The 20,664-nt window shown below is 36.9% G+C and overlaps 1 protein-coding gene across 2 annotated transcripts in view; it reads right to left on the bottom strand.

Moving 5' to 3' along the window:
- The window catches only part of ARFGEF1 (ARF guanine nucleotide exchange factor 1), a 138,455-nt gene that overhangs the window by 44,831 nt on the left and 72,960 nt on the right, over positions 1 to 20,664 (bottom strand). For both annotated transcript variants that reach the window (XM_088844439.1, XM_088844438.1), the window contains 10 exons: positions 18,076 to 18,251; positions 16,890 to 17,023; positions 13,500 to 13,734; positions 7,854 to 7,953; positions 7,609 to 7,748; positions 7,391 to 7,499; positions 6,530 to 6,731; positions 1,529 to 1,640; positions 829 to 1,034; positions 478 to 562 (listed from right to left, as the gene is read on the bottom strand). In XM_088844439.1, coding sequence (XP_088700565.1) covers positions 478 to 562; positions 829 to 1,034; positions 1,529 to 1,640; positions 6,530 to 6,731; positions 7,391 to 7,499; positions 7,609 to 7,748; positions 7,854 to 7,953; positions 13,500 to 13,734; positions 16,890 to 17,023; positions 18,076 to 18,251 — 1,499 coding nt within the window. The remainder of the gene's footprint in view (positions 1 to 477; positions 563 to 828; positions 1,035 to 1,528; positions 1,641 to 6,529; positions 6,732 to 7,390; positions 7,500 to 7,608; positions 7,749 to 7,853; positions 7,954 to 13,499; positions 13,735 to 16,889; positions 17,024 to 18,075; positions 18,252 to 20,664) is intronic.

Raw genomic sequence — 20,664 nt, 5'->3', positions numbered from 1 at the left:
AAGCCCTGGAAGTGAGTTGCTTCTACAATACTGCCAGTAGTAAGCCAAAGACAAATTTTAAATGATTAAAATCTTACATGTGGTCAATACTTTCTGTATCAATACTGCCTTAAACATCTCAAAATACAAATCCAAAAAATTCCTATGAAGTTTAATCTCAAACTTTACAATTTGTCCAGTTCATCTCAGCTTAATAATAAGTATATAGTTTATTTCTTCTCTTAAGAGCAACAAGTATCATTAGGAGCTTATCCCTAAGAAGCATTAAGAAATTCTTGCAAATAGGTTTATTTATAAAGATAATTTTCCCTAAGTTTTTGGAAACTAAACCTAAAACCTTAAAAATAATGTTTTTATTAGTGGCTATCAGAAATCAAGTTCCTTAATATTTAAGAAGGAATTACAATTTTATGAAGCAAATGAAATGTAAACACTTCTTGGATGTCTCATATTTTAAAATTATGGTTAATACCATACCTGTGGACTGTGAAGATCTGTGGTCAGCATGATAATCGAATAAGCCAAAACATAAGCAGTATCTGCACTAGCAAAAAGGGTTTGTCTGCAAAAATAAATGTGTCATGTTATAAACTTATACTGTTTACGTGCATCATTTAATTAACTTACCTCTAACCCCACATCACTTTTCATTTTCTCTCTCAAGATTTATGTTCTGTCTCATAATATTTTATGGAACTGTCTCATCACTTCCAGGTCACAGACAGTCTAAGTTCCCTGGGGCAGGGGATTATGGATCACCCGAGGCTCCCAGAAGAGGGTCTGGATACAGCCAGCAATCAAATACATTTGAATCTGAATCCTGCTTACCCTTGGTTGCATTCTAGATATCTTGCAGCAAATTTTTCCATCAATCGATCAATTTTCTGAGCTTCCCCTGGAAGACGGAATCCTTCCAGAAACATACGAAGGGCTGAAACAAAATCTTTTCCTGAAAAGTCATGTTGGTCCACATAAGCATACATGACTTCTTTGTTAAATTTATCATTATCTCCCAGGAATTCACCCACTTGAGTCTGAAGAGTAAAAGACAGAAATTGATATCCTAGTGGAACGTTACATTTCCCACATGCCCAGTTTTTTAAAAAGCAAAGAAGTCCATAAGATCCACAATTAACTAGTCCATTAACCACAGGGTTAATTAACTATTTTGAACGTGAAGTTAAACGTACCAAATGCATTAAAAAACAAAAATTAAGATTTTTTTGAGTATAGAAAATTAATAAGCAAAATTAAGAACAGCTAGCTTATACTCCTTTTGGAGAAGGAAATGGCAACCCACTCCAGTGTTCTTGCCTGGAGAATCCCAGGGACGGGGGAGCCTGGTGGGCTGCCATCTATGGGGTCGCACAGAGTCGGACACGACTGAAGTGACTTAGCAGTAGCACCAGCAGCAGCTTATTTTTACATACTTAGGAGGGAATTTGAAAGGGGCAGCAACACATATTATTATTAACTTAAAAAGAAATCCTATAGAAAAGGCTAGGATGAAGTAACATGATGCTCTTACTGAGTCTAATCTTTCCTCTTGGTGTAAGAACTGGGCAATGTCTTCAGGGGTGGTGCCAAGCATCCCTTGTTCTTGGAGGTACTGGATTCCTCTCTTTGGTTTCTTAGTAAATCTGGATGATGTTAAAGTTAAAAGGAACATTAGAAACAGAAAACCACTCATATTCCCTGAAAAGATCTACAGCTACAGTAAATTAGCTTTCCAGCACTTTACTTAATCAATGAACAAATGCACAAAAAATAATATATTATGCAAAGTTTTCTTTATTTTTTCTTCTTAGACAAGAATCTCAAATGGAGGGCAATCTTTATCACTGATACAGATCATTTCACATGTTATGTGAGATAAGGCCCTTCAGTAGATGAACTCTGAGTAAGGAAATGAATACTAAATATCTCATGCTTTTAATATAGAGTCTCCCTAAGTGCTCACAGAGAAGGCAATGGCACCCCACTCCAGTACTCTTGTCTGGAAAATCCCATGGACAGAGGAGCCCGTAGGCTGCAGTCCATGGGGTCGTGAAGAGTCAGATACGACTGAGTGACTTCACTTTCACGCACTGGAGAAGGAAATGGCAACCCACTCCAGTGTTCTTGCCCAGAGCATCGCAGGGACAGGGGAGCCTGGTGGGCTGCCGTCTATGGAGTCGCACAGAGTCGGACACGACTTAAGTGACTTAGCAGCAGCAAGTGCTCAAGTAATCTTGGCTCATTCTCCTTTTATAATTCTAAGTTTCCTGCTTTTAAAACACACAACTGCAATTTTGGTGACTGTTTTAACTATAACCTGATGGCGTTATTTCCTTTATATAAAAAAATTATACACCCAGTGTTTTCAAAATAAAGTTCACACTGATTAGACAGACATACAAAACCTTCCTCCATACAGCTCGTTCCTCTCTCGTCCACCTCCACGCGTCCCCTTCTCATTCCCTGAACAAAAAGCATTTGCAGCGTCTTATTTCCTCCACATGCCCTTGTGCTCCATTCACTGGAGAATTCTCCTTCATGGTTTAATATCTAGGTCAAGTGTCCCCTCTGTTTATAAATCATTTCCTTTCTCCTTTCATTGGTCCAATAATTAGTTTGGGGCCCCATCACCTGGGTACTGCAAGAGCTCCTAACTGGTCTCCCTATCTCTTGTTTTGCTCACATTCCAATAATTTCTTCAGGCTGCTGGCAAAGTCATGAGTCAAAAACAGAAATCTATCGCTGCTGGTCCTCTGGCTTAAAATCCTTCCATAGCATACCAACGCCGAGAACAAGACAAAACCTCCTTTACACAGAGAAAAGAGGCCCCTGTAATCTGGATCCAACTCAACACTCTCACGTCACCTCCTGACACTACCCGCCCACCTCCACCCCTGCTGCACTTAAACATGGTCCTCAAACGTCCTCCTGTCCCTCTGCCAGTGCCATTCTGTCTAAAATGTCCTCCCCTGCTCTGTCCTCCCAACACTCCCCTATCAACTCCTAATTAAACTGCTGCCACATAAATAAATCAAAATCAAGCATTCTTTCTGGAGATAAACACAACCTCTGCTCTTGAGAAGCTCTCACTCTGAGGAAAAACTTTTTTAATTGCAATAGTAAAAATTATTTTTAAATTTTTATAAATTAAGAAAACATGTAACAGTGACAATGCAACAAATAATGTATTATTGAGAAGACAGCACAGCAGAGGAGGTGACTGGTTAAGAGAGATGACCATGATCGAGTTCCTGGCACTCGACTATGGAACTGAGCTTTTAAGATGCTTACAACTTTTATGAACAGTAAGAAAAATCATTCCAGAGAGGAAGAGGTCATACAAATACACAAAAGCATAAAACAGCATGATATTAAATAGCTCTGCGTTGTTGGAAAAATCAGGTGAGGTGAAGAAGTACCTAACAGTCCAGCAGATTTAAATCATGAGGGTATTATGTGCTATTAGAAAAAGCTGCGGCTTTATCCTCTGTAAGAGGGAGAGAGGAGGGAAACAGAAGCAGATTTCGTTCAAAGAAAGGTGACTCCAGCTAAGTGTAAGAAAAGATGAGAGAATAAATGAGACCAAGGAAAGGCAAGCCAACTAAGAGAGTTTACTAGTCAAGGCACGAAATGGTGATGGCATGACTTGAGAAAACAACTGTGGGACAATACAGACAATAAATTGCAGAAATATTCTGGAAGTAGAATCAACTGGATTAGTGACAAATCAGGTCAACTGAGGAAATCTAAGGTAATTCCTGGGATTATAGCTCATAATTTAGTAGCATGCTGGGGTTACTACCCTGGATGGGAAACAATAGGGTCTTCTGTTTGTCGTTTGCTTTGGGTTGTATTAGGGAGTTGATTATGGAGACTGATAAACATGGTTATGGACATGCCAAGTGTGAGAAGTTATGCAGTGTCCAGGGGAGATATCCAATGGGCAATTAGAGAAGAGTCTGGAGTTCAGTAGAGTTTCTATGTGAAAAATAACACTTCAGGGTTGTGAGATGTTAGCACACAGTAGTTGAAGTCATGACGGACAGACACTGGAAATGTTAAGACATGTGGTCTGGATGAAGAACCCACACCAAGGCTGAGATGGCATGGTGAGAAGGTAGGAGGGACCGGACAGAGTGGTGTCATGAAAGGAAGAGCTGAGGAAGAGTACCTTGTGAGCACACTGTGCTCACTGAAGGGTGAAGCAGAATGCAAGCACAGTGGCTGGGAGGAGAACTGGAGGCAGGGGAGATGTCCACTCAGGGGCCCAGTGAGTGCTCCCTCACTCCTGAGTATTAATATTTCAAACTGAATTTCCCTATCTTGCATAACTCTGTATAACACTCCACTATGGACATCACTCAGTACTAGTAGAAAATATATTTTGCCCTTACTTGGACTGTAATATCGAATATAAGGATAACCTCAGATAAGCAGATGACACTACCCTTATGGCAGAAAGTAAGAACTAAAGAGCCTCTTGATGAAAGGGAAAGAGGAGAGTGAAAAAGTTGGCTTAAAGTACAACATTCAGAAAACTAAGATCACGGCATCGGGTCCCATCACTTCATGGCAAATAGATGGGGAAACAGTGGCTGACTTTATTTTGGGGGGCTCCAAAATCACTGCAGATGGTAACTGCAGCCATAAAATTAAAAGATGCTTACTCCTTGGAAGGAAAATTATGACCAACCTAGACAGCGTGTTAAAAAGCAGAGACATTACTTTGCCAACAAAGGTCCATCTAGACAAAGCTATGGTTTTTCCAGTGGTCATGTATGGATGTGAGAGTTGGGACCATAAAGAAAGCTGAGCACCGAAGAATTGATGCTTTTGAAGTGTGGTGTTGGAGAAGACTCTTGAGAGTCCCTTGGACTGCAAGGAGATCCAACCAGTCCATCCTAAAGGAGATCAGTCCTGGGTGTTCATTGGAAGGACTGATGTTGAAGCTGAAACTCCAATACTTTGGCCACCTGATGTGAAGAGCTGACTCATCTGAAAAGACCCCAGTGCTGGGAAAGATTGAGGGCAAGAGGAGAAGGGGACGACAGAGGATGAGATGGTTGGATGGCATCACTGACTCAATGGACATGAGTTTGAGTAGGCTCTGGGAGTTCGTGATGGACAGGGAAGCCTGGCGTGCTACAGTCCATGGGGTCGCAAAGAGTCGGACACAACTGAGCCACTGAACTGAACTGAACCTTCATGGTTCTTGGTAAACAGTCCCAAGGACCAAACATGGGTTTGCTCAGTGACTTACAAAATTTCAATATGAGCATCTGTTTGCACATACTAGACCCTCTGACCCCAGAAACAAGGACTGTTTCACTCATCAGGTTTCCCAGCACTCTGCATAATGTCTGCAACAGATGGGACTTCAATAAATACTGACTGAACAGTTAGAATAAATGAAGTACTGATGGCTGTTTCTGCGGCTACTTTTGAGATTTTATAGTTTTATGACAATGAGTATGTGTACATTTTATCAACTTTTTTTCTTTTAAGTGAATAGGGACCCCTGAACATTTAGCAAAAGTTGCTGCTTAATATTCAGGAAGAAATGCTTTACAGTGGAGGCAGCAAGCCAAGTAAACATATAAGGAATTTTTTTTAACAGTTTAGATTCATGGATTGAGATTCATGGAGAAAGGCCAGCAAGTTCAGTTTTCCTTAGAGAATCTCTTTGAAAGAAGAGATGGGCGATAAGAGGAAGGAAAGCAGTATGGGCCTATTTAGACCCAAAACAGCCCAGAAGTTGATGGCACACAGCTTGGCAGGAAAACTGACCTCACAGGAGCAGGGTCTGGTATAGTATTCAAGTCTGAAAAGGAGGTGATCACCTTATCAACATATCAAAATGCAAGCAGTAACAATAAGTCACTGATAAGAGTAGCACATCCGTAACTGAAGTGAGGACAATATGAAACCTATAAAGGAGCAACACTAGCAGGAGACGTTCTATACTTGCAATTTTTTGAGTTCTCACCTGCTTAGGGAATACAATGGTGGATTCTTTAACTGAGCTAAATGAACAAAGCAGAACTTCTCGGATGATATTCAACAGCACGTAAAACATGGTACAAAATTAATGCACATCACAAGGGTCTGTCTGGGCTAGACTCCAATGAACAACGGGCGCGGACTAAGGAGTCACCGGAAGTCTTGGGTCTGGGAGAACTGTGCCCCATTTTATTCACTGAAGGGTAGGAATAAGAAGGGACTAAATATAAACTCTGATGCTGGGAAAGGTTGGGGGCGGGAGGAGAAGGGGACGACAGAGAATGAGATGGCTGGATGGCATCACCGACTCGATGGACATGAGTTTGAGTGAACTCCGGGAGTTGGTGATGGACAGGGAGGCCTGGCGTGCTGTGATTCATGGGGTCGTGGAGAGTCGGACACGACTGAGCGACTGAACTGAACTGAACTGAACTGAAATATAATCCAAAGATGTAAAGAAACCCAGGACAAGGTGGCACAGAACTGGCAGAGGAATATTCAGTAATATTTTTCCTTAAAATCGTACACTCACAGGTCTATCCCTTGTTCTATTATTTCTTTTTGCTGCTTGAGGACTTCGAACTGCTCCGGATTATCAGTGCCAGACATCTGTGTGCTGTAGCTGCCTATTCCTGATGATGACGTTGACTCCAGGGAATTTAAACTTCCATATCTGTTTATTGTCTCTGGGTGTTTTATTTCACTAGTCTCTTGCTCTGAGGGTTTTTCCTGACCTGTAAGTAGAAAAACTGCCTCAATAAATTATTCTGTCAAAGGAAAAATATTTCTCAAATAAGGCAACTTTCATGTTGCTTAATATCTATTATTTAATACAAGTAACGTATTAAGTGCCGTAATAGATCATACACACTGATACTACAACACACTGCAATTAGTAAGTATACAATTTGCATAGTTCTTTTCACAACTACAGTGCTGAGTATTCACTGGGTTTCTGCTCTCAGGTCAAGGAACAGTTTTGGAATAGTTTTCCCTCAAAGCACTCCTGACTAAGATAACACCAAGATGACCCTGCAGCTGAGTTTTTCTCTGAGTAAGGGTAAATGTCAAACATAAATGAACAAGTCAATCTTCTTAAAGTATTTCTGGTTTTTATATGTTTCTTCTATAATTATCCTCTAACAAAGCTGCATAAACATGATTCACTTTAATATGATATTCAAAATACTTCTGGAAGATTTAGAAAGAAAAAAGTTTGGATAACTAAGTTGGGAAATTCATAATTTTAAGTTTGTTATTTAACTCACAGAGAACTCTGCTTCACCAGCTAAATGGGAAAGATGTCATGAAACTGGTTCAGTGGCATCTGCAACCACCCTCCACAGTATCACTTACTTAAATGATGAAAAATTAGGTTCAAATATCAGCTTACCAAGAGTCGTCTGTGAGTTGGGATTCACATACTGATCCTTGCTCCATTCAACCATGCACTTCAAAATTGACACTAAGCATTCTAAACCTTTTTTCCTTAGGCTCAGTTCCTACAAAAGAATTAATAAAAGCAATTAAAACAACAACAAATCTTTTAAGGAAAACAAACAGCTCTTCCTTGGTAAAGTTCCAATTTGAAAATGTTTTTCAAGTTCTTACCTGAACATTACTCATACCAAGTTCTTGACTGCCTCGTCCTTGGGCAATTTTTGACAGATCATTTACTAGTCGTTCAAATATGTTTGCTGCATTTAAGTCACAATCATAATTTACATATATATCCACTACACTCTGAGCATCTGTAACAGTGCAATATGTTAATTTTAACAAAAGGCATCTAGAATATGGCCTTTTAAATATCTCACAGTAAGAAAGAGATAATAAAGAAGGGTAATTTCAAATACCTGCACAAATCCTTGTTAACGTCTGAATAACCATCCATTTGTGGTCAAATGAGCTGGTAGAGGTCTCCAAAATATATAGGAAAATTTCTTTAAAGAACACCTGTGATTAGGGAAAAACCTCTACTTAAAATATTGTTTATAATTCATATATGTGATCGCTTTGTAAATGTCCCTTAGTTGTAAAGCAAAGATCAGGACCCAGGGTCCTGGGGTTCAACTCCTTTAGAGTTCTGTTTCTGAAATGTTAGGACTTCAAAAATGTGAGTTGGTCACTTCCACTGGTCTTTGCAATAGAAGAACTGTACTTCACATCACTATATTTTGTGATCACACAGTCACTACAAAAGAAATCTGCAAAAATCTGGAGTTCTGGGAGATTATTTCTTAAATATATTTACAAAACTAATAAAACTCCTATTTCATTTTTTAATCCCCTGTAGACCATAAACTATATTCATCAGTTACATTTTTTCAGACATTATAGTACTGGGTAAGCCTGAGGGTTCCTAGATTTTAAAGTAAATAATGTTATAATCTACACAATAAACAGGATCTAATTCTCATATAGTTATATTTTTATAATTATTCACACAAGTGGAAATCTCTAAAAACTATAGAACTATTTCTAATTATTCTTTACATGAAATAATGTCAAGCACAAAGTGTTTAGTTAACCTAATTAATTTCAATTTAAGAGCTAAGAATTTTCAGACTCATATTTATTTTGAAAAAGTAACTAACTTAAGAGGGGACGAGTGATAAAGAAAACCTAGAACATAATAACTTTTATGGCACATGCTATTATGAATCCAAAAATTCATATTTATAATTTAGGAATACTAACATCTTCTCCAAAAATGGGTGATGTACCCTTGTAATGAGCTTTCCTTTCACAAAATTTAACATATCTCTATGACTTGCCCATTGTCAGTATTTCCTGTAAGACTGTAAGCTCTAAGAGGGTAGATACAAGGTGATTCTTGCCAAGCATTGTGTCTACACTGCATGGCAAATACAGTAGGCATTCAATGCATATTTGAAGCCACAGTTCCAGAATGCTGCAGCAAACTCAAGAGGGATGCCACGAGAATGTGAGGGAAAATTCAGAGGGAAATACAACAGTCCCTCTGAGTATCTGCGGATACCTCAAAAGACTGTTCACAGATTCATCATCAATTAGATCACACTACATTCCTTTCAATGACATCATCATTTTCGCAAACCTGGGGTTTAGTGGTTGCTATGAAAAGCAGCAGATAGTGTGTGAAAATCAAAGGAAGAAATGAGGGTGGCAGTGTCCAGCTTGATTTCAAGGTCTGAGAAGTTGTGCAGAGTCCTATACGCTCATACATTCCAGTAGTCAGTAACTGCTAACTATTTAACAAAGACATAAAACATTTTTTCTTTCAATTTATGTGTGCTTCCAACCCTGCCCCCAAATGCAGATTTCAGTTCAGTTCAGTTGCTCAGTTGTGTCCGACTCTTTGTGACCCCATGAATCACAGCACACCAGGCTTCCCTGTCCATCACCAACTCCTGGAGTTTACTCAAACTCATGTCCATTGAGTCGGTGATGCCATCCAACCATCTCATCTTCTGTCGTCCCCATCTCCTCCTGCCCTCAATCTTTCCCAGCATCAGGGTCTTTTCAAATGAGTCAGCTCTTTGCATCAGGTGGCCAAAGTATTAGAGTTTCGGCTTCAACATCAGTCCTTCCAATGAACACTCGGGACTGATCTCCTTTAGGATGGACTAGCTGGATCTCCTTGCAGTCCAAGGGACTCTCAAGAGTCTTTTCCAATACCTCAGTTCAAAAGCATCCATTCTTTGGTGCTCAGCTTTCTTTATGGTCCAACTCTCACACCCATACATGACTACTGAAAAAACCATAGGTTTGACTAGATAGACCTTTGTTGGCAAAGTAATGTCTCTGCTTTTTAATATGCTGTCTAGGTTGGTCATAGCTTTTCTTCCAAGGAGCAAGCATCTTTTAATTTCATGGCTGCAATCAGCATCCGCAGTGATTTTCGAGCCCCCCAGATAAAGTCTGCCCGTTTCCCCATCTATTTGCCATGAAGTGATGGGACCAGATGCCATGATCTTAGTTATCTGAATGCTGAGTTTTAAGCCAACTTTTTAACTCTCCTCTTTCAAATGAAAGTATTTCCCTTTCATCAAGAGGCTTTTTAGTTCTTCTTCACTTTCTGCCATAAGGTTGGTATCATCTGCATATCTAAGGTTATTGATATTTCTCCCAGCAATCTTGATTCCAGCTTGTGCTTCATCTAGCCCAAAGTTTCTCATGATGTACTCTGCACATAAGTTAAATAAGCAGGGTGACAATATACAGCCTTGACATACTCCTTTCCATATTTGGAATCAGTCTGTTCCATGTCCAGTTCTAACTGTTGCTTCCTGACCTGCATACAGATTTCTCAAGAGGCAGGTCAGGTGGTCTGGTATTCCCATCTCTTGAAGAATCTTCCACAGTTCACTGTGATCCACACAGTCAAAGGCTTTGGCACAGTCAATAAAGCAGATGTTTTTCTTGAACTCTTTTGCTTTTTTGATGATCCAACGGATACTGGCTATTTGATCTCTGGTTCCTCTGCCTTTTCTAAAACCTGCTTGAACATCTGGGAGTTCATGGTTCACATACTGTTGAAGCCTGGTTTGGAGAATTTTGAGCATGACTTTACTAGCGTGTGAGATGAGTGCAATTGTGCGGTAGTTTGAGCATTCTTTGGCACTGCCTTTCTTTGGGACTGGAATGAAGACTGACCTTTTCCAGTCCTGTGGCCACTGCTGAGTTTTCCAAATTTGCTGGCATATTGAGTGCAGCACTTTCACAGCATCATCTTTCAGGATGTGAAATAGCTCAACTGGAATTTCATCACCTCCACTAGCTTTGTTCGTAGTGATGCTTCCTATGGCCCACTTGACTTTGCGTTCTAGGATGTCTGGCTCTAGGCTGGTGATCACACCATCATGATTATCTGGGTCGTGAAGATCTTTTTTGTATAGTTCTCCTGTGTATTCTTGCCAGCTCTTCTTAATATCTTCTGCTTCTGTTGTGTACATATCAGTTTTGTCCTTTATTGTGCCCATCTTTGCATGAAATGTTCCCTTGCTCTAAATTTCTTGAAGAGATCTCTAGTCTTTCCCATTCTGTTGTTTTCCTCTATTTCTTTACACTGAATACTGAGGAAGGTTTTCTTATCTCTCCTTGCTATTCTTTGGAACTCTGCATTCAAATGGGTTTATCTTTCCTTTTCTCCTTTGCCTTTCTCTTCTCTTCTTTTCACAGCTATTTTTAAGGCATCCTCAGACAGCCATTTTCCCTTTTTGCATTTCTTTTTCTTGGGGATGGTTTTTATCACTGCCTCCTGTACAATGTCACGAACCTCAGTCCATAGTTATTCATGCACTCTATCATATCTAATCACTTGAATCTATTTGTCACTTCCACCATATAATCTAATGGATTTGATTTAGGTCATACCTCAATGGGCTAGTGGTTTTCCCTTCTTTCTTCAATTTAATGCAGACTTCATTGTTCAGAAAAGTAATTGTTTATTTGTTTGGACCTAATTGTTTAATGAATGGAACTGATGGATAGTTCGTCTGGAGTAAGTACACCATGGAAAGATGAGAAGCTCTAAATGGTGCTGTGAATCAGTGTGAATCTCTCTCATTTATGGGATAAATAAAAAACATAAATTTGGAGAAACAGGGGGAAAAGTCTTTAGTTACTATCTATGGGTTATTGAATTGCACTAATAAGCAAAAGACTATCAGAGTAATTTAAGACACAATGCCAATCAACAGGGCCTCTAAAAAAAAATTCTATAGATTTACAGAGCACCTATCATGAAATACATGTAAAATAACAGAAGTACTTTGTCTTCACATAATAGATATTGTCTTACAAAAGTGTGTATAAACTGTAGTTTCTGAATCTCAATTCTGTTTTGCAAATTTAGGTTGTTTTATGTTGGCTTTTCTCCATTTGGAACACAGTTCATCCTGTATTTGAATATGCTCAGTACTCTCAAAAGCGTATCTATATTTATCTTGTTTTATCTTCATATTCTCCCCACAGGGGACAATCAAGAGTGAAATAAACCTGATCGCTTAAAAAAAAGCAACAGCAGACTATTACTACAATAGTTTTAATGAGAATATACCATCTATGAACAGACAGGAAATTTCTGTAAGTATTTCCCTTTAAATTCATGCCTACACAAATTGTTTTAGATCAAATTTACTTTATAGAAACAGTAATCACAACTTAAATGAGCTTTATGGTATCTGGTTCCATAAGCATTTATACTTCACACAGTTATTTAAATAGTATTTAAAGTAGTCATCTCAGAGTAGTAGTGTTTGGAAGCACAAAAGTCTTCCAAAATTCTCTAATGTCAATTTAAATGCCTCATCATTAAATGAAATACTTTTGGTTTGCTACAGAAGCAAAAGTTCCACAAGTTTTTATTTTAAAGTCTCTTATTTGTAGTTCCTGAAGATGAGAAAAAACTATCTAAAAATAGTAACTTTCTAGTTTTGCCTTGTATTATTTTAACATATATATGGCAAACTTCAAAAACTTTACAACAAAAATGCACCAGAAACTGCTTCCTGTCCAAAAATAGGACCCAAATTAAAAAATTTTTTTTAAATTTTCACTTTAAATACCAAAGCCTTATTCTGTCTCATTCCCATAATAATGTTCTATATGAATTTTGATAAGAACATTTATAATAAAGGAGATATCAAAACTCTGGGAAAATAATAATTTATCCTTCCTGTGAGCTAATGAATTATTAGTTTTGAGTCAGGATTGAAAATTAAAATGTAACTTGCATACCATATCAAACAAAACATGAAAGTAGAAGTTGACTAGCAGAAAAGTGTTTCTAAAATATATTATATCCCAACCAAAACAATATTTCCACAAAGGACAAATTGTAAAAAGAAACCCATTAAATAGGTAAAACAAAAAATACTGTTTTTATATACTGACTTATTTGAAGGTATGAAAAAACGATCATGAATTGGTACACTTGCATAATACATGTCATGGTTGGAAACATTCCCTAATTTCATTTTGCTAAATCTCTGGAAATATTTTAAAATGATGTAACTGTTATTCTAGTTTCAAAGATGTTGAGAGAAAACTTGAGGAATACAATAAGTGCATTGGGAAAAAAATAGAAAAGTTAAATTTTCAAATCTCCTAAATATAACCCCTAAAATATAATTCTTCTTGATCACCTCTTTAAAGTACTAGAAACTTAAACAGCTCAAAACCACATAGACAAGTATTTATTTAGAGCTTCCTTTCAAGATAACCAAATTCACTATTATGTACCATACATACAATAGGAAAGTTATTATGAGGACCAAATTAATTCAAGAGAATTAAAATCATTTGTGGAACTACTATAAATTCCGTGAAGGTAGGAGCTATGTCTTAATTTGATTTGGCATTCTTAGTGCTTACTGAGTGCTTAGCACTTTGTAGGCAAATGTTACACAACAATACACAAATATTATTTCACGTTCTAAACAACTTTCCAGTGTGTTAAAATATGATTTAACATGAAACAAATGAAATATCCAACAATGCCTAAATGCAGAACATACCTCAATCTGCATCTTCAGATGTGTCTTGAAGTTTGACAACAAAGTAAGAAATATGGAAAGAGAAAGCTCAAAAACCTCTGGGACAGATGAAACTCCATTTTTTGAGAGTGCAACACACAGATACTGCTTTATAGCATTAATAAACATCTCATTTGTCCTGAAAATAGGTCCTGCATTCTGCAGAATGGATAGAAGTAACTGCAATGAAAGAATCTTGGATCGTAACTCATGAGACCTAAAATACAAAAAAGAAGGCACAGTATGTGGACAAGTTTAGCATCATGGTGACAATGGGTTGTTCCGAAGATATTTCCTATACCATATAATTTCATAAACCTTTACATGGAAAGAAAAAGAAAACTCTACAGCATAAAAAGAGAAAAGTACACAAATAAGTTTAGCCACTAGTAATAGGCAGTTCCAGGGGTGTTCTCTTCTACCACATAACTTCAAGAACTTTTTAAATGGGAAAACAATCATTCACACATATCTAACATCAGCTTACTGTTCCTTTGAACAAGAAAAGATTTACGCCTTATTCCCTTCTTTCACAAATATATTTCACTCTTTAGAAATCATTGTGAACTTCTCAGATGAAGGGCCATATTTAGTATAAATAGGTTCCAAAGTACTTTTTTCCAAGTTATGCTACTCAAAAATCATGAACCATAATAAAAAACACTATTAGGGCATTAACAAAGCATTATTTAAAGCTTACTTTTTCAGTAACCATTTAAACTTAAATAACAAAAAAATAGAGGCTTTTAGAATACTTGTACCTCTTAGGAGCTTACCCATTCACTCTATTAATAAATATTTTTATAATGAAAAGTTGAAAAATACATTTAAGCTTAAATTTAAACATTTATTTTTCTGATCAGTATCTAGAATTTTAATTATCAGGATTTCACAAATACAATTTTTCTCCCATTGAAACAGGTTTCTTAAGTCCAACAGACCAAGGAGATTGAGTGATTTATCCTTGGCAACTTTGCAAATACAGGACACATTTAAATGCTTAGCAGATGGTTCTTAATGTTTATTTATTCCAAATTATACTCAGTCACATTTCCATCATATAGTAAACTTAATTGCTCTTGATTTCTACAAAAATTTTATGGTTAAAGTGTCAAGTGACTCAAGGACCTAAAACTAACAGGGAATATTTAACTTTATGCAAATAGAACCACAAAAAATACTGCCATCTTTGAAATGAAACTGGAACCAATAATATCACAGCTCATTAATACGCAGTCATGTTTCCAAGATGGCCTATGCCTCTGAATCTAAGAATCTGTATGTACAGCAAATATAGTATTACCAAAACCAAAACCAACCACCCTGCAAAAAAGTAGATAAATCAAGTTAGAAACAGTGAGAGCTAAGACTGAATAGCTACAGGAAAATACAGAGTGGGCCAGGTATACCCCCTTGATGCCGAGCTTTCCCAGGCTTATCCACTACTGCTACTTCCTAATCTATCTCACATTTATTACCCTTTTTGCTCAGTTCCAACAGTAACTAAATCCTGTAGCTTACCATTCTCTAACAGAGGAGTTTTAATGTTTTACCAGTTGTATTCTCAGCATCTAACAGAATGCCTTGTTAGCATGGATCAAAATAATCATGGATTTATTCATGTACTTATCTAAACATTAAGTATCTACTAAGTATAAGATATCTATCAATGAAGAAATGAGCAAATCACTGTCTAATAACACAAGTATACTTCTGACAGGCAAAAGAAGCTGGAAATTACAGGTCTGCAGTTTTTCATGGGGTAGTTTCAAATTATTAATATGATTCCAGCTTAAAGAACAATTCTTGGATCATCATCTTAGAAAGGCCACAAAATATAAAGAGAAGCAAAGACAAAAAAGAAAATTATATACAAGAGATCATTAATTTTGGAAAAATACCATTCTAGATAGAAAATCATATATTCTGGAAAAAGAACAGTTTTAGGGGTGGAAAATCTGATCTCTTTCAAAATTCAGTTCCAGTATTTAATGACTCTGGTGTCAAGGTTTTTTTTAATGGTCCAACAAAATTTCCTAGTATTTAAGCCCACCGTGTAGGAGGATAATTTACATTAATCCTCATAATTATCTTTTGTAATATTAAAGGTTTGATTTAGGAAAACCAAATATGTAAAGCTTTTAAGGTCAATAATATTTTTAAATCATGGCAAAAATGGCCTTCAACACTAAGACCAAATTCTTATCTTCTCCTTAAAGAAAGTTTCATCAATCCAGAATGAGATGTCAAAACTGTCAGTTTCCGCCTCCCCTCAAACTAAAAATTTAAAATACATAGTTATAATCAACTTTTATATTGTAATCTGAACAACGTTAATCCTTTTTATGTAGCATCTGTATTTTCAAAATATGTAACAATCAATAAACTGTACTTCTGCCTCTCAGGATTTGGGCCTAAAAAGATTTGAGAGTTTCAGGTTTCTGGGCCTAAAAGATGTTTCTCACTGAATCAGTAATCTGTGACAAAAGAAAACAAAACTGTAGAAAGTGTAACAAATGTGGCTTCCCAAAACTTATATTTTTATTATAACTGTCTCCAGTCTTCTTCACAGTTGACATCTAGAAACTGAAATAGAGTTTTTAAAATGAATTTCCCCCTATTTCAATTTCTTTCTAAAATCACTTAAGGCCTTCTCTTCTCCAAGCTCTTATTCCAGAAAGTTCTCCTAAAACTGACGTTCTATATAACACATCATGGTGCAACATCAGAGGAGCAGAGCTCTCTAGTAACTCCCAAACTCAATCTTCAGCAGGAATCAGTTGCATTGGAATCATCTAAATGGAAAGACATTTGACAATTTATGACTTAGAAAAATGGCACTTCCCTATTGTTTAAACTAATACATACGATGAGAATCAGACAAGTGACTCCTATCTTAAAGTATTTCCTGCTCCCCACAGGAGGAAGTTATCTTATGGCATTTTTTCAGACCTTAATGAGTATGTTATTATCTTACATTCTGACTTTTAAGATTTATTTCTCTTAGGTTTTATTACCTTTCAACTGGTAGCTTTCAGATGCCTAGCATAAGGAAACATGTAAAGGGCTACATTACTTCCAGTGTTACTTACTATACTGAAAAAATAATTCACTCAGTCATTCAATCCCTGCTGAGCCATACACAATTTTATAATGCTGTTCATGTGATTTCAGAAATAGTGCAAGGCATCTACTCTAGCTAAATTTTGACACTCACTGTTTTTTAAGTCCTTTTTTTTTTTTAAGTAAAATAACCCTAAAAAATAATTTTGAAGGTCCTAAAAGACAAAAAGGAAAAAAGAAACCCCAAAGACACAAGTAGATTCAAGCTTCAAAACCTGCATCAGTCAGGCAGAACAACTGAGGACTTACTTTGGATCTGGTGGTCCATCTGATAGTGGTTTCATTGACAGTTTACACAATGACCTGAATACTAGAAAGGCATCCTTTTGTAAAATGTGGGAAAACTTAGCACCAGGTAAAGGTCCTGAAGAATTTCCAGATTCCTAAAGGAGTGAACATACCATGTAAATAAAGGCATTTGCCAGTATAAAATCATATCGGTCTTCGATATGCTTTACTCAATTAGTAGGGTGTGGGGTTCTACTGGAAGGAAAATCAGATGAGGAATGGGCCACATGGCTTTTCTTTACAGTGACATGCCATTCCCATCCCCAACAATAAATATCTCTTTTAAAATATTCCCCCAGCTACCAAACTCTTAACATTCGCTTGGTTTATACTATTACTAACAGAAACTATTAACAGCACATCATGCCTTGATAAGATACCTCATCCATGGCCTAAGCTATGCTTTCTACTACCTGGCTTTGGGTATTTTATCTTTTTGTCTTATTTTATATTTTGTCTACTCTGTGAAGATAAGACGCAAGACAGTTGAGACTATCCAGGCAATGTTTAAAAGTTGTTAACTGATAAAGGCCAGCAAGGCCAAGAAGATTTACCCCTATGTATGGGGCAGTGACACATGACATGAGTTTGAGTGAACTCCAGGAGTTGGTGATGGACAGGGAGGCCTGGCGTGCTGTGATTCATGGGGTCGCGGAGAGTCGGACACGACTGAGCGACTGAACTGAACTGATGGGGCAATGATTCAGGGTAGGACTCCCTTATCTAAAAAGGTAAGGAAAAAATACACCAAATATAGGGGAGGAAGGGTGAGGAGGACCTATCACTACTACAGTGTGGATTTCACTGTAGCCCTAAACAAAGACAATGTTCTCTAGCTAAAAGTTCTTTCTTCTCCTAGTATACTAGAATTATCCTATGAATATAAGAATTTTTTTTTAAATGTAATTTCAATGGAAGGGAGATGTGAACACCTACAAGACACACTTCCAAGTCGGAAATTTGGAAATTTAGCTATCAATAAAATATTGAAAGAATAAACTGCTCAGATTTATATCAATTAAAAAAAAAGTTTTTATTTCCTCAAACTGAAATCAGCCAGCACTATCAACCGGTGTTGATATTTACCACAAAGTGTTGGTAGCCTATCACTGTTTAAGATGAAGAGGACTTTTTCCTTTATTTCTACCTGAGTATCATTGGAAGAGACAGACAATCTGTCATCAGGTAAGGACGGTGTATAAGCAACAGAAATTGGTGTTCCTGGAATTCCGTTTGCTTGAATATTTTCACTGTCGCTACCATCCTCCATGGTTCCATTGTTGCCATCTGCACTTACATTTATGGTAGTCCTTTCTCCCATATCTGAAATGGCAAGAATAAAAAACATGCAAACATTTCTAACTGAAGTGTGCTGAAAAAGCATAGACTATTTAAAATGAAATAGTAGCAGAAAAGCAATGAGAAACAAGATGTATTGGCACCATTTAAAGGTTAGCATAAACGTGTAAGTATTCATTTGGAAAACATCCAAACATGATCTGTAAGTAGCTCCAGCAATGAAACACACTCAGCTGATGAAAGGCTAACCAGAATGTGCCAAAACAGAGGCTTACTTGTAGTCTACTAATATATTAGCATTTACTAAACTGAGTTGTAATGAATGCTAATGCCTTAAGACAATGAAAATTCTTCCAAACAAATTCCATTTTCAAGTAAATTAATGAAATGATGGAAAATATGTACCTTTATTATAGATTTTAATTCTCTAATAACGCAATGAGTTCTCCAAAAAGGAAAAACAATATGCAGTGTTTCCAAAATTCATTTTATCACAAGAAGCCCCCTTTTTTAGAACACCTATTAATACCTCTAATAACACACATTCTTTGGAACAATTATGGAAATAATGGCCCTGAATATACTGCAGTATGTCACTCTGAGTAATCATACTTGGAAGATAAACAGCAATAAATAACTTCTAGTAGAACAAACATAGAAAATGAAATAATACAAAGTTTTAGAACTACTCTAGGTATAATGTATGTTACTTTAAAAAAAGGAACACTTCATAGCAGCATTATTTACACTAGCCAAGGCATGGAAACAATGTAAGCAATTCCCTGAATCCAGTGGTTAGAACGTGACACTTTTACTGCCAAGGACCTGGGTTCAATGTCTGGTCAGGGAACTAAGATTCCACAAGCCCTGCAGTGCTGGCCAAGAAAAGAAACAATCTAAATGCTCATCAGTAGATGAAGGAATAAAGAAGATCTGTGTGTGTGTGGGAATGGGTGTGTGGGTGTGTAGGATTGGCCAAAATCTTCTTTCATGTTTTCTGGTTCACCAGTAGATGAATGAATAAAGAAGATGGTGTGTGTGCCTACAACTGCCCAAATGTTCTTTCAGGTTTTCTGGTTTGTGTGCGTGTGTAGGATTGTTCTTTCAGGTTTTTCAATTCATGTGTGTGTGTAGGATTGGCCAAAATGTTCATTGAGGTTTTCTGATAACATCTTATGGAAAGACCCAAACATTTTGGCCAACCTTACACACACACACACAGACACACACACACACACACTGCAGTAATACTCAGCTTAAAAAAAAAGAATGAAATAATGCCGTTTGATGCAACATAGGACCTAGAGATTATCATACTTAAATGAAGTCCCACATGACATCACTTATATGTGGGATCTAAAATACAACACAAATAAACTTATCTACAAAACAGAGAAGACCCACAGACACAGAGAACAGACTTATGGTTAAAGGAGTAAGGGATATGGGGGAGGGATACAGTGGGAGTTGGGTTTAGAAAATGTAAACTATTAGTGTTATATCAATATACAGAATGAATAAACAACAAGGTCCTACTGTATAGCCCAGTGACTATATTCAATATCTTATAATAAATCATAATGGAAAAGAATATGAATAAAAAAAGGAACACATATATGTCTGGGGTCATAACTCAGTAGTTGTCTGGCAAAGAACCACTCCTTTCATGCTACCAAGTAAAAGAAGTTACAGGCTAGCAGAAGGGCAATAAAATGACTAGAAGGAGCACAGATTTCGGAACATGAAAGACCCTTGTTTCACCCATGTCTCTACCATTTAACTGGATAAGTTACTTGTCATTTCATCTTCTTTTGCCTCAGTTTTTTAAGTAACGAAGATAACAATGTCTATAACAATGTCTGCGAAGAATCACCAACAGACACACACACATACAATACAAAAAGAACACAACTGGTTCTCAGTTAGTGGTAGCTATTATTAATTTTGCTGATAATTGAAAACATGTGCCCAATTTTTTTTTAACTGATTTGGGTAATGAAAGGAGTGTACCTGGTAATATGCTAATGTCTGCCACACTAAATACTATTATGGCTTTCTATATATATGTAAAGAATATAGAAGGAAAACCGGATGAGGGATTTATAAAGAACTCCTTGGAAGAAGGCACAAAAATTTTAATAATGATTATCAGAAACTGGTAATTGTTCCCCAAAGCACTTACTCCAAACTTTTTTTTCTGTACCCAATTACAGCTCTTCACACTGCCCTTCCCTTAATAAACAACCCTGACTTTCTACCTAGCCAAGTAGATAATTTAACACAGGCATCCTCAATCTTCCTCACCCCACCAGAAAGTTCCTTAACATCAACAATCATCTTTTTCTTCCCTCTCATTTCAGGGAAAAAAACATTCCTTCACATTTGTAAGGTACACCATTCATTCAGCCTCAAAAATTCATCTCTTCTTGCCTAATTT

The sequence above is a fragment of the Moschus berezovskii genome, chromosome 16, assembly GCF_049115385.1.
Source record: "Moschus berezovskii isolate FMDL1 chromosome 16, NW_MosBer_1.0, whole genome shotgun sequence".
Taxonomy (NCBI): domain Eukaryota; kingdom Metazoa; phylum Chordata; class Mammalia; order Artiodactyla; family Moschidae; genus Moschus; species Moschus berezovskii.
This window is presented reverse-complemented; position numbering and strand designations above follow the sequence as displayed.